Source organism: Neoarius graeffei, chromosome 5, assembly GCF_027579695.1.
Source record: "Neoarius graeffei isolate fNeoGra1 chromosome 5, fNeoGra1.pri, whole genome shotgun sequence".
Classification (NCBI taxonomy): domain Eukaryota; kingdom Metazoa; phylum Chordata; class Actinopteri; order Siluriformes; family Ariidae; genus Neoarius; species Neoarius graeffei.
In genome coordinates this window covers 111,629,656-111,645,077 of record NC_083573.1, presented here as the reverse complement: position 1 = coordinate 111,645,077, position 15,422 = coordinate 111,629,656, and the positions used below count along the sequence as shown (strand labels likewise).

General features: G+C 43.4%; 1 protein-coding gene across 4 annotated transcripts in view; it reads left to right on the top strand.

The window, feature by feature from the left end:
* si:ch73-103b11.2 (trichohyalin) overlaps positions 1 to 15,422 on the top strand; it is a 299,632-nt gene that overhangs the window by 124,234 nt on the left and 159,976 nt on the right. For 3 of the 4 annotated variants that reach the window (XM_060922768.1, XM_060922767.1, XM_060922769.1), the window contains exons 8-10: positions 2,889 to 3,507; positions 12,880 to 13,027; positions 14,357 to 14,470. In XM_060922768.1, the coding sequence (XP_060778751.1) occupies positions 2,889 to 3,507; positions 12,880 to 13,027; positions 14,357 to 14,470 (881 nt within the window). The remainder of the gene's footprint in view (positions 1 to 2,888; positions 3,508 to 12,879; positions 13,028 to 14,356; positions 14,471 to 15,422) is intronic. The other variant, XM_060922770.1, reaches the window with a different exon arrangement.

Here is a 15,422-nt window from a genome sequence, read left to right as displayed (position 1 = left end):
AACGATAGACTGCAATATTTACTTCTTATTTAAGATGTGGAGACGTGATAGTAGTCCACCCTCCCGCTCTCTCCATTCAGTCAGCGAACGTCACACAGGAAGTGAACCCCAGCGGGTCATAGAAACTTGCGCAGGAGAAGAATGACTTTTTCATTTGTAGGCTACAGAAACTTTGAGGAACGAAATAAAAACCGGTATTAACCGGTTACCATTATTTTTAATAAGCGTTTCTGTTCCGGAACATAAAAAATAATAAAGTTTCTGGTTTCGTTTCTGTTCCATGTGAAATAGAAAAAGTTCCCGGTTTTCGTTTTCGTTCCTTGAACCGGTTCAAAGCCCTGGTCTTAACAACTCCGCCCCCCCCCCCGCTGACGTAAGCGGTTCTTTCCTCTGGCCCAGCAGAGAGTTGGTGCTAGCCTGGAACCGGTTTTTCTGGCCCCAGAGCCAGTTCTTTGTCAGTGGAAACAGAAAACCCGGTTCCAAACTAAGCACTGGCCCCAAACCAGCCCTGGAACTGCTTTGGTGGAAAAGGGGCATCAGAGATGCTGATTTAAGAAAAAAATTGAATGGTCTCTTCATTTTTTTCAGAGCTGTGTACATACCCGTGAAAAGTTTGGACACGCCTTCTAATTCAGAGTTTTTTCTTTATTTTGATTGATTAAGTCACTTCATGTCTTAAAGTAATGATGGATGTCGTTTCTCTTTACGGAGTTGTTCGATTCTTGACGTAATATGGATTACTACAGTTGTGGTGTTGAATAGGGTGATTTACTGTGTTTTTATTATTTATTTATTATTTACTGTTTGATCTCAAACACATTAAGAAGGTAAGAAACTCGTCCACTGATGACCTTTTGATGAGACACGGCTGTGAATTGAACAGCGTTCCAGGTGACTCCTCATGAAGCTGGTTAAGAGAATAATAGTGTGCAAAGTGTCATCGAGGGAAACGCTGGATACGCTGAAGAATCTAAAATATCAAACATTTTTTGTTTTTTTGGACACTTTTAAAAAAATAATTCCTCCCACTGAAAGCACGATCCACCCACCTCCTCACACACGAGCCCCTCCCTGACGGAACAGGCCAGGTTTGCTCTCTTGAGCTCCACAGATGTCTGTGGCACCATCAGGATCTGAACTCAGGATCTCCGGATGATGGACAAACGCTTTTCTTTTGCACAACAGGAGATATTTTTTTCTTTTTAATTTCTAATTCAAACTTATTAAAGCCTCAGTATTTTTGTTATTCTTTTTGTTCATTATTTTCTGCTTTGATACATTTTTGTTTATCATTTTATCCAAAACCCTTTTTAGCTCACCAGCCATAGGGCAGTGGGCTAATGCATCCATCGTCCGTCCGTCCATCCGTCCGTCCGTCTGTCCACCCACAATTCACAAAAATTGCTCCTCTTTCCTGAGTTTTCAATGGATTTTGATTATTGCTGTGTTCACACTTATACCGGTACGAAAGTGGTGTAACTGTATCGATACAAAGTATAGCGGTACAGTTTAGTGCATCTGTCCACACTAGCGAGAAATGTTTGCGGTTTTCTTTCACGGTAGTTGAAATGTGCGTGCGCGAAATGTTTCCGTGGTTACCGAGTAACTTCCTTCCGAAAATATATGGCATCCGTTATTTCGAGATCTCAAGAAAACAAAACAATTATTCCCTGATCTCAGCTGGATCACTGTATCTCCGTCGGTAGAGACGAAGCCGGGCCAGTCTTCTGCGGAGGTGCCGCGGACTCATTTTGAAATTATCCCTTATTAAAAGACTTAATGCAATCTCTCCCTGTGTCAACCCCTGATCAAAATATTGCCTTATTAGGTGATCGATTATTCCAGACATTCTAATGACCAAAGTTGCGTCTATACAGAATGAGAAATAGCCCCAAAGTCAGCATATCACAAGTCTCTTGGCGCACCTGAATGAACCATTTCTCAGCTGTTTACTCGAGATCATCAAATAATTGTTTTGTTTTCTCGAGATCACGGAATAACGGTTTTGTTTTCTCAAGATCTCGAATTAGTTGTGTTGCTTTCTCGAGATCCTGAATTAATTATGTCGTTATCTCGGGATAACAAGGTGAATAAAAAAAAGGATTATATGAAGGGCCTCTCGCGGCTTCCGTACGGATGAAACAGCGTGTGTGTGCTTTTTGTCGTCAGTGTACAGTCTGTATTTCTGGTGGTCATTTATTCAGTCGAATCGTATAAAACGCACGAGGCAGTTGAGAAAGAAACAAACAAATCTCCGTTCTTCACTATTTTATTCAGCGAAGACATCGATTGAGGTGTGTGACTTTGCGCATTATATTTGTATCGATACAGAGCCGCTTCATCTGTCCACACTACAGCGAAGCGCTACAGTACCGATACTGTACCGGTACGAAACCCATACATTTGTGGGTTTCGTACCGATACAGTTATACCGCTACAGTACCGGTATAGTTGCTAGTGTGGACAGGTGTTGCGGTACGAAAGTAGTTTCGTATCGGTACAAAATCCCTAGTGTGGACAGGGTATAAGATATTGTTTTGCTTTGAAGATCAAATTGTTCTAATTGTTCTCATGAAGAACAACTTGGCTAATTATAAACGAGTCTGGTTTCTCATGGTGCAGCTGTGGGAGCTGATGTTCTGGTTTTGAATCATTTGATTATTAACTTAACATTTTAATGTATTTTTGATTATATATATTTCTTTCTTGGACTATTTTAGCTACTAATTAAGTAATTCTGTTTATTTATTAAATTTGCTTATGTTTATTTCCCCCCTAATTATTAATCAGTTCTTACATTAGTTCTTCTGTGTAAAATAAATTCACAAACCCTGAGCCGGACCGAACAGTGCTGAGTGTGTGTATGCGATCGTGTGTGTGTTTGTCAGAGTCGGAGCGCGTCATTGGAGGGCGTAAGCCAAGGGTCGAGAGTGGCTACTTCTCACTGGAGAAACCAAAACCTGAACAGCACCAACAGGAACAGCTCGCTTCCTCATCCTCATCCTCCTCTTCCTCTCGTCTGAGGTACAGCACCTCGGAACCGGTGCTGTTCCCCTCACCGTCCTCACACACTTCACCTGACACACACACTACACATTCAGACTTCACAGACACACCCGCTGTTTCACCATCTGTCGATGCTCCACACACACATACATCAGCAACAACTCACACAGTGCGATCTTCTTCTCCACGCACTTCTGCCAACATGCCCACACTGCCATCACCGCTCTCGTCCTCTCAGAGCTCTCTCGACTCTGAGTCGAGCCCTGAGAGGCGGAGTCGTGTTGTGAATTTGGGTGGGGAAATCGTATCAGAGGCTGGAGGAATCAACGTGAGGCCTGGGCGAGGTGGGCGGAGCTATGCAGCACTGGCAGACGTCCCCCGTGCGAGAAGGCTGAGTCATCGCGAGGCATTTCGTTCTGAGCGCAAACGGCAAGAGCTAAGAGCGAGAACACGGAGCCCGGGGAGAGAGGAGGTGGAGAGACTTTTTGGCCACCAGAGAAAGTGAGAACACAGACACATGCACACACTACGGTATAAACACACACACTTACACAGACAGACACACACTGTTCTACACACTCCAGGCACGGAATGAAGCTTTAGGGATTTGCTTGGACAGTGGGGGTTACTCAACTTGACCATGACCATATCATAGAGTCATTGCTTTTGGTGTAAGTTGAGCTGACATGGTCTTCTCAGCAGCGAATCAGGGTGCTGATGTCATCTATGGAGTCTGGAGCAGAATTCCAAACGGCCAATTCTTTAAGGTCAGATCTGTAAGAGACGCTAAGGAGGTCACCAGTTGTGGTATTGACTCACAGTGCTCCGGTTGTGGTGTGGTCCTTTAGCAAGGACTGGTATTCGCAGACCTCTCCTGCCCTCTACCAGGATGAGTAGATGAGTAGATGCATGATGATCCTTGACTCCTGACTTGCGTTCCTGCTGGAATGCAACGTCCTGCAGGGTGTGACGTCATTGTTGTATACACCAGTTTCTGTCTTTAACCTCCCTCAGGGACAGTAGTGGTGTATTGCAGTGATGAAGGGTAAAGGTCCTCCACTGCCACCTTGATGTCTAGCACATCTGCTTTACTCTGAAGGATGCAGTATATAGACGAGGACTATCTTTTTCACCATTTAGTTCCTGAGAAGCCAAGATTCAATTTTGATGAACACCACTTTGGCAGTAGCCATAGAATGTACATTAGTTAGGTCTACTGCCTTGGAGTCAGTGGACAGCATGATTCGTGATCCCTGGTATGTACCTGTGCCCCTCAGCAAAACTTAGCCATAACATCACAAGGCCCATCTTGGCATACTCAAAAAGTACCTCAAATGTATGCACTGACACAGCGTGCTCCTGGGCAGGGCTGAATCTGGGCAGGAATTTCTGGACCTGGATGTGTAGGTCATTAGCCCACACCTGCACTTCCCAAAGCTCTTTCCTGCCCTGAAGCTCCCATGGGCTGCGTCTGTACAGCAGCTCGAAGACAGCCTGGGGAGCATAATAGTAGAATATCCCAGTCAAACATGTCCTCACTCTCCACCCAACGAAGCTTACACCTCAGTGTTTGATTGGTGTGTATGTGTATATATATAAAAGACATACAGAAAACAAAAGAAACCCAATTCCAAAAGCTTCAAATAAAAACAGAATGCGATAATTTGCAAATCATGGAAACCCTATATTTCATTGAAAATAGTCCAAAGACAACATATTGAATGTTGAAACTGGGAAATATTTATTTATTTATTCATCTCATCTCATTATCTGTAGCCGCTTTATCCTGTTCTACAGGGTCGCAGGCGAGCTGGAGCCTATCCCAGCTGACTACAGGTGAAAGGCGGGGTTCACCCTGGACAAGTCGCCAGGTCATCACAGGGCTGACACATAGACACAGACAACCATTCACACTCACATTCACACCTACGCTCAATTTAGAGTCACCAGTTAACCTAACCTGCATGTCTTTGGACTGTGGGGGAAACCGGAGCACCCGGAGGAAACCCACGCGGACACGGGGAGAACATGCAAACTCCGCACAGAAAGGCCCTCGCCGGCCCCGGGGCTCGAACCCAGGACCTTCTTGCTGTGAGGCGACAGTGCTAACCACTACACCACCGTGCCGCTATTTATTTATTTATTTTTAAATATATGCTCATTTTGAATTTGATGTCAGCAACACATTTCAGAAAAGTTGGGACAGGGACAACAAAAGACAGAAAAAGTTCCGTAATACTAAAAAAACTAATTTGGTTAATTGTCAACAGGTCAGTAAGATGATTGGGTATAAAAAGAGCATCCCAGAGAGGCGGAGTCTCTCAGAAGTAAAGATGGGGAGGGGTTCACTGCTCTGTGAAAGACTGCATGAATAAACAGTGCAACAATTTAAGAATAACGTTCCTCAATGTTAAATCACATCATCTATGGTCCATAATGTCATTAAAAGTTTCTGAGAATCTGGAGAAATCTCTGTATGCAAGAGACAAGGCTGAAAACTGACATTGGATGCCTGTGATCTTCAGGCCCTCAGGGTATGAGGGGGCGTTAGGGCACATGACATGGGTAGCTTGTACATCTGGGAAGGCATCATTAACACTGAATGATATAAACATGTTTCAGAGCAACATGCTGCCATCCAGACAAAATCTTTTTCAGGGAAGGCCTTCCTTCTTTCAGCAAGACAAAACCACTTTCTGCACATACAGTGGTGCTTGAAAATTTGTGAACCCTTTAGAATTTTCTATATTTCTGCATAAATATGACCTAAAACATCATCAGATTTTCACACAAGTCCTAAAAGTAGATAAAGAGAACCCAGTTAAACAAATGAGACAAAAATATTATACTTGGTCATTTATTTATTGAGGAAAATGATCCAATATTACATATCTATGAGTAGCAAAAGTATGTGAACCCTATAGGATTAGCAGTTAATTTGAAGGTGAAATTAGAGTCAGGTGTTTTCAATCAATGGGATGACAATCAGGTGTGAGTGGGCACCCTGTTTTATTTAAAGAACAGGGATCTATCAAAGTCTGATCTTCACAACACACGTTTGGGGAAGTGTATCATGTCACGAACAAAGGAGATTTCTGAGGACCTCAGAAAAAGCGTTGTTGATGCTCATCAGGCTGGAAAAGGTTACAAAACCATCTCTAAAGAGTTTGGACTCCACCAATCCACAGTCAGACAGATTGTGTACAAATGGAGGAAATTCAAGACCATTGTTACCCTCTCCAGGAGTGGCCGACCAACAAAGATCACTCCAAGAGTAAAGCGTGTAATAGTCGGCGAGGTCACAAAGGACGCCAGGGTAACTTCTAAGCAACTGAAGGCCTCTCTCACATTGGCTAATGTTAATGTTCATGAGTCCACCATCAGGAGAACACTGAACAACAATGGTGTGCATGGCAGGGTTGCAAGGAGAAAGCCACTGCTCTCCAAAAAGAACATTGCTGCTCATCTGCAGTTTGCTAAAGATCACATGGACAAGCCAGAAGGCTATTGGAAAAATGTTTTGTGGACAGAGGAGACCAAAATAGAACTTTTTGGTTTAAATGAGAAGCGTTATGTTTGGAGAAAGGAAAACACTGCATTCCAGCATAAGAACCTTATCCCATCTGTGAAACATGGTGGTGGTAGTATCATGGTTTGGGCCTGTTTTGCTGCATCTGGGCAGGACGGCTTGCCATCATTGATGGAACAATGAATTCTGAATTATACCAGCGAATTCTAAAGGAAAATGTCAGGACATCTGTCCATGAACTGAATCTCAAGAGAAGGTGGGTCATGCAGCAAGACAACGACCCTAAGCACACAAGTCGTTCTACCAAATAATAGTTAAAGAAGAATAAAGTGAATGTTTTGGAATGGCCAAGTCAAAGTCCTGACCTTAATCCAATGGAAATGTTGTGGAAGGACCTGAAGCGAGCAGTTCATGTGAGGAAACCCACCAACATCCCAGAGTTGAAGCTGTTCTGTACAGAGGAACGGGCTAAAATTCCTCCAAGCCGGTGTGCAGGACTGATCAACAGTTACCGCAAACGTTTAGTTGCAGTTATTGCTGCACAAGGGGGTCACACCAGATACTGAAAGCAAAGGGTCACATACTTTTGCCACTCACAGATATGTAATATTGGATCATTTTCCTCAATAAATAAATGACCAAGTATAATATTTTTGTCTCATTTGTTTAACTGGATTCTCTTTATCTACTTTTAGGACTTGTGTGAAAATCTGATGATGTTTTAGGTCATATTTATGCAGAAATATAGAAAATTCTAAAGGGTTCACAAACTTTCAAGCACCACTCTATTAAAACTGCATGGTTCCGTAGTAAAAGAGTCCAGGTGCTAAATTGGCCTGCTGCAGTCCAGACCTGTCTCCCATTTAAAACATTTGGCGCATTATGAAGTGCAAAATACAACAAAGTAGATCCCAAATTTTTGAGCAACTGAATTTGTATATTAGGGAAGAATGGGACAACATTTCTCTTTCAAAACTACAGCAGTTGGTCTCTTGAGTTCCCAAACATTTACAGAGTGTTATTAAAAGAAGAGGTGATGTAACACAGTGGTAAACACGCCCCTTTCCCAACTTTTCTGAAATGTGTTGCTGACATCAAATTCAAAATGAGCATATATTAAAAAAACCAAAACCAAAAAAAAACCCAATAAAATTTCTCAGTGTCAGCATTTGATATGTTGTCTTTGTACTGTTTTCAATGAAATATAGGGTTTCCATGATTTACAAATGATTGCATTCTGTTTTTATTGACAGATTACACAGTATCCCAACTTTTTTGGAACTGGAGTTGTGAATAAACTTCTTTAGTGTTGATGTGTTCATGTTTTTAGCTGTGAATGTATTTATATCTGGTGTCCAGTCTAACCCTGTGCATCATGGGAAATGTAGTTCTGTTGTGTCAGCCTCAGCCAGTATGGCACCAGTCTGTCTCTGAATGCAAGATGGACTGTAATTGGTGGACTTTAGCACCATCTAGTGCATACACTGTAGTATTACAGCCACATGACACTGTAACTCACACCGTATTCAATATAACATTAAGTATACACATAGACACACCCTATACACACAAACTCACCATACGTGCACAATCACCAGATATAATACATGTGCTCATCATATACTCAGTACACACGCTCATCGTATACTCAATACACACGCTCACCGTATACTCAATACACACGCTCACCGTATACTCAATACACACGCTCACCTTATACTCAATACACACGCTCACCATATACTCAATACACACGCTCACCTTATACTCAATACACACGCTCACCTTATACTCAATACACACGCTCACCGTATACTCAATACACACGCTCACCTTATACTCAATACACACGCTCACCGTATACTCAATACACACGCTCACCGTATACTCAATACACACGCTCACCGTATACTCAATACACACGCTCACCGTATACTCAATACACACTCTCACCGTATACTCAATACACACGCTCACCGTATACTCAATACACACGCTCACCGTATACTCAATACACACGCTCACCGTATACTCAATACACACGCTCACCGTATACTCAATACACACGCTCACCGTATACTCAATACACACGCTCACCGTATACTCAATACACACGCTCACCGTATACTCAATACACACGCTCACCGTATACTCAATACACACGCTCACCGTATACTCAATACACACGCTCACCTTATACTCAATACACACGCTCACCATATACTCAATACACACGCTCACCTTATACTCAATACACACGCTCACCTTATACTCAATACACACGCTCACCTTATACTCAATACACACGCTCACCGTATACTCAATACACACGCTCACCTTATACTCAATACACACGCTCACCGTATACTCAATACACACGCTCACCGTATACTCAATACACACGCTCACCGTATACTCAATACACACGCTCACCGTATACTCAATACACACGCTCACCGTATACTCAATACACACGCTCACCGTATACTCAATACACACGCTCACCGTATACTCAATACACACGCTCACCCTATACTCAATACACACGCTCACCTTATACTCAATACACACGCTCACCGTATACTCAATACACACGCTCACCTTATACTCAATACACACGCTCACCCTATACTCAATACACACGCTCACCTTATACTCAATACACACGCTCACCTTATACTCAGTACACACCCTCACCTTATACTCAATACACACGCTCACCGTATACTCAGTACACACCCTCACCTTATACTCAATACACACGCTCACCGTATACTCAATACACACGCTCACCGTATACTCAATACACACGCTCACCGTATACTCAATACACACGCTCACCGTATACTCAATACACACGCTCACCGTATACTCAATACACACGCTCATCGTATACTCAATACACACGCTCACCATATACTCAATACACACCCTCACCTTATACTCAATACACACGCTCACCGTATACTCAATACACACGCTCACCATATACTCAATACACACGCTCACCTTATACTCAATATACACGCTCACCTTATACTCAATACACACGCTCACCCTATACTCAATACACACGCTCACCTTATACTCAATACACACGCTCACCTTATACTCAGTACACACCCTCACCTTATACTCAATACACACGCTCACCGTATACTCAGTACACACCCTCACCTTATACTCAATACACACGCTCACCGTATACTCAATACACACGCTCACCGTATACTCAATACACACGCTCACCGTATACTCAATACACACGCTCACCGTATACTCAATACACACGCTCACCTTATACTCAACACACACGCTCACCTTATACTCAACACACACGCTCACCGTATACTCAATACACACGCTCACCTTATACTCAACACACACGCTCACCGTATACTCAATACACACGCTCACCTTATACTCAATACACACGCTCACCTTATACTCAATACACACGCTCACCTTATACTCAATACACACGCTCACCGTATACTCAATACACACGCTCACCGTATACTCAATACACACGCTCACCGTATACTCAATACACACGCTCACCTTATACTCAATACACACGCTCACCGTATACTCAATACACACGCTCACCGTATACTCAATACACACGCTCACCGTATACTCAATACACACGCTCACCCTATACTCAATACACACGCTCACCGTATACTCAATACACACGCTCACCTTATACTCAATACACACGCTCACCGTATACTCAATACACACGCTCACCTTATACTCAATACACACGCTCACCGTATACTCAATACACACGCTCACCGTATACTCAATACACACGCTCACCGTATACTCAATACACACGCTCACCCTATACTCAATACACACGCTCACCGTATACTCAATACACACGCTCACCTTATACTCAATACACACGCTCACCGTATACTCAATACACACGCTCACCGTATACTCAATACACACGCTCACCGTATACTCAATACACACGCTCACCGTATACTCGATACACACGCTCACCTTATACTCGATACACACGCTCACCGTATACTCAATACACACGCTCACCTTATACTCAATACACACGCTCACCTTATACTCAATACACACGCTCACCATATACTCAATACACACGCTCACCGTATACTCAATACACACGCTCACCGTATACTCAATACACACGCTCACCGTATACTCAATACACACGCTCACCTTATACTCAATACACACGCTCACCTTATACTCAATACACACGCTCACCGTATACTCAATACACACGCTCACCGTATACTCAATACACACGCTCACCGTATACTCAATACACACGCTCACCGTATACTCAATACACACGCTCACCCTATACTCAATACACACGCTCACCGTATACTCAATACACACGCTCACCTTATACTCAATACACACGCTCACCGTATACTCAATACACACGCTCACCGTATACTCAATACACACGCTCACCGTATACTCAATACACACGCTCACCGTATACTCGATACACACGCTCACCTTATACTCAATACACACGCTCACCGTATACTCAATACACACGCTCACCTTATACTCAATACACACGCTCACCTTATACTCAATACACACGCTCACCATATACTCAATACACACGCTCACCGTATACTCAATACACACGCTCACCGTATACTCAATACACACGCTCACCGTATACTCAATACACACGCTCACCTTATACTCAATACACACGCTCACCTTATACTCAATACACACGCTCACCGTATACTCAATACACACGCTCACCGTATACTCAATACACACGCTCACCGTATACTCAATACACACGCTCACCGTATACTCAATACACACGCTCACCCTATACTCAATACACACGCTCACCCTATACTCAATACACACGCTCACCGTATACTCAATACACACGCTCACCTTATACTCAATACACACGCTCACCGTATACTCAATACACACGCTCACCTTATACTCAATACACACGCTCACCGTATACTCAATACACACGCTCACCGTATACTCAATACACACGCTCACCGTATACTCAATACACACGCTCACCGTATACTCAATACACACGCTCACCTTATACTCAATACACACGCTCACCCTATACTCAATACACACGCTCACCGTATACTCAATACACACGCTCACCTTATACTCAATACACACGCTCACCATATACTCAATACACACGCTCACCGTATACTCAATACACACGCTCACCGTATACTCAATACACACGCTCACCGTATACTCAATACACACGCTCACCGTATACTCAATACACACGCTCACCGTATACTCAATACACACGCTCACCGTATACTCAATACACACGCTCACCGTATACTCAATACACACGCTCACCTTATACTCAATACACACGCTCACCGTATACTCAATACACACGCTCACCGTATACTCAGTACACAAACCCTCACTCTGTACACACACTTTATATCAGTGTCGCATCATTTCCTCTTATCTAGTTTAATCACATGATAATGCCACTTGATGACATCAGCTGGAGATCACGGTTTCTGCTGCTTTCACTTCACTGTCTGTCAGTTTTTCTTTCTTTCTGTCACTCAGTTTTTATTTCTCTATCTGTCTCTGTGCATCTCACAGGTTTTCTTTGTCTGTCTGTCTCTCGCAGTTTTTCTTTGTCTCTCTCTTGGTCTCATTTTTTTTTCTCTATCTGTCTTTCTATCTGTCTCTCGCAGTTTTTCTGTCTCTCTCTCTCTCTGTCTCAGTTTTCCTTGTCTGTCTCTCTCTCTGACTCTCACAGTTTTTGTCTTCCTTTCTTTCTGTCTCAGTTTTTCTCTCTAGTTCAGTCATTTCATCTCTTTTTTTTTCTCTCTTTCAGGCGCTCCTCTGAACATCAGTCTCCTCCTGCCTTCTGCCACGCCCACTGATTCCTCTGCTTTTTCTCATCTCTCTCTAACACACACACACACACACACACACACTACTGCTCATTGCTGCACTTCCTGGAGTCCTGAGTGCTTTCCACCTTGCCTCCATCCCCCCCCCCCCCCACACACACACGAATCCACACGCACATCATTGAGCAGAGATATTGTATTTTATTTTTATTTAGACTGTTTTTATAAGGTTAATTCCATTTAATACAACAGTTATATTTTTTAAATCTCAGTGGTATTATAATCATTCTCAATCCAATCAATAATAAAGTACATTTATTAATATAACTTCATTCACACTAAATGGACTTCAGTGTATTTTAAATAGAGTTGTATATAAAATATATCTGTGTGTGCGTGCGTGCGTGCGTGCGTGTGTGTGTGTGTGTGTGTGTGTGTCAGGCGTACTCAGGTGATCGAGCGTTTTGAGTCACAACAGGCAAGAGATGCATTGGAGCACATGGACACGACAGACCCATCCTCTTCCTCCAGTCAATCCACCAATCAGAGAACAGGACGCAGTGAGAGGCGTCTCCCCACCCAGAAACAGGTACGCTTCTAACATCACACACACCTGTACACAAACAGGTACGCTTCTGACATCACACACACCTGTACACAAACAGGTACGCTTCTGACATCACACACACCTGTACACAAACAGGTACGCTTCTGACATCACACACACCTGTACACAAACAGGTACGCCTCTGACATCACACACACCTGTACACAAACAGGTACGCTTCTGACATCACACACACCTGTGCAGAAACAGGTACGCTTCTGACATCACACACACCTGTACACAAACAGGTACGCTTCTGACATCACACACACCTGTACACAAACAGGTACGCTTCTGACATCACACGCACCTGTACACAAACAGGTACGCTTCTGACATCACACACACCTGTACACAAACAGGTACGCTTCTGACATCACACACACCTGTACACAAACAGGTACGCTTCTGACATCACACACACCTGTACACAAACAGGTATGCTTCTGACATCACACACACCTGTGCAGAAACAGGTACGCTTCTGACATCACACACACCTGTGCAGAAACAGGTACGCTTCTGACATCACACACACCTGTACACAAACAGGTACGCTTCTGACATCACACACACCTGTACACAAACAGGTACGCTTCTGACATCACACGCACCTGTACACAAACAGGTACGCTTCTGACATCACACGCACCTGTACACAAACAGGTACGCTTCTGACATCACACACACCTGTACACAAACAGGTACGCTTCTGACATCACACACACCTGTACACAAACAGGTACGCTTCTGACATCACACACACCTGTACACAAACAGGTACGCTTCTGACATCACACACACCTGTACACAAACAGGTACGCTTCTGACATCACACACACCTGTGCAGAAACAGGTACGCTTCTGACATCACACACACCTGTGCAGAAACAGGTACGCTTCTGACATCACACACACCTGTGCAGAAACAGGTACGCTTCTGACATCACACACACCTGTACACAAACAGGTACGCTTCTGACATCACACACACCTGTACACAAACAGGTACGCTTCTGACATCACACACACCTGTACACAAACAGGTACGCTTCTGACATCACACACACCTGTACACAAACAGGTACGCTTCTGACATCACACGCACCTGTGCAGAAACAGGTACGCTTCTGACATCACACACACCTGTACACAAACAGGTACGCTTCTGACATCACACACACCTGTACACAAACAGGTACGCTTCTGACATCACACACACCTGTACACAAACAGGTACGCTTCTGACATCACACACACCTGTGCAGAAACAGGTACGCTTCTGACATCATTACACTTTCTCCGTTTTAGGATCTCTCATTGGATGCCGGTACCACAGGCTCAGTAACAGATTTTTCTGGAAAAATGTCTGTTTACAGGAGGGCAAAAAGCCTGGACCGCCGTGTTACAGAGTCATCCATGACGGTGAGAGAAAGACCATTCACCATTATCAGCTACACTAATAAGCCAAGATGCTCATTAAGTGGGACAAGTTTACAGGTCCTCGTTACATGAGATCAGTTCATAGGTCCTCGTTAATTGGGATTGATTTACAGATCATCAAGTGGGATTCATTTATAGGTCCTCATTAAGTGGGATCGGTTTACAGATCATCAAGTGGGGTTCATTTATAGGTCCTCATTAAGTGGGATCTGTTTACAGATCATCAAGTGGGGTTCATTTATAGGTCCTCATTAAGTGGGATCGGTTTACAGATCATCAAGTGGGGTTCATTTATAGGTCCTCATTAAGTGGGATCGGTTTACAGATCATCAAGTGGGGTTCATTTATAGGTCCTCATTAAGTGGGATCGGTTTACAGATCATCAAGTGGGGTTCATTTATAGGTCCTCATTAAGTGGGATCTGTTTTCAGGTCCTCATTAAGTGGGATCGGTTTACAGATCATCAAGTGGGGTTCATTTATAGGTCCTCATTAAGTGGGATTGGTTTACAGATCATCAAGTGGGGTTCATTTATAGGTCCTCATTAAGTGGGATCTGTTTACAGATCATCAAGTGGGGTTCATTTATAGGTCCTCATTAAGTGGGATCTGTTTACAGATCATCAAGTGGGGTTCATTTATAGGTCCTCATTAAGTGGGATCGGTTTACAGGTCCTCATTAAGTGGGATTGGTTTACAGATCCTCATTAAGTGGGATCGGTTTACAGATCATCAAGTGGGGTTCATTTATAGGTCCTCATTAAGTGGGATCGGTTTACAGATCATCAAGTGGGGTTCATTTATAGGTCCTCATTAAGTGGGATCTGTTTTCAGGTCCTCATTAAGTGGGATCGGTTTACAGATCATCAAGTGGGGTTCATTTATAGGTCCTCATTAAGTGGGATTGGTTTACAGATCATCAAGTGGGGTTCATT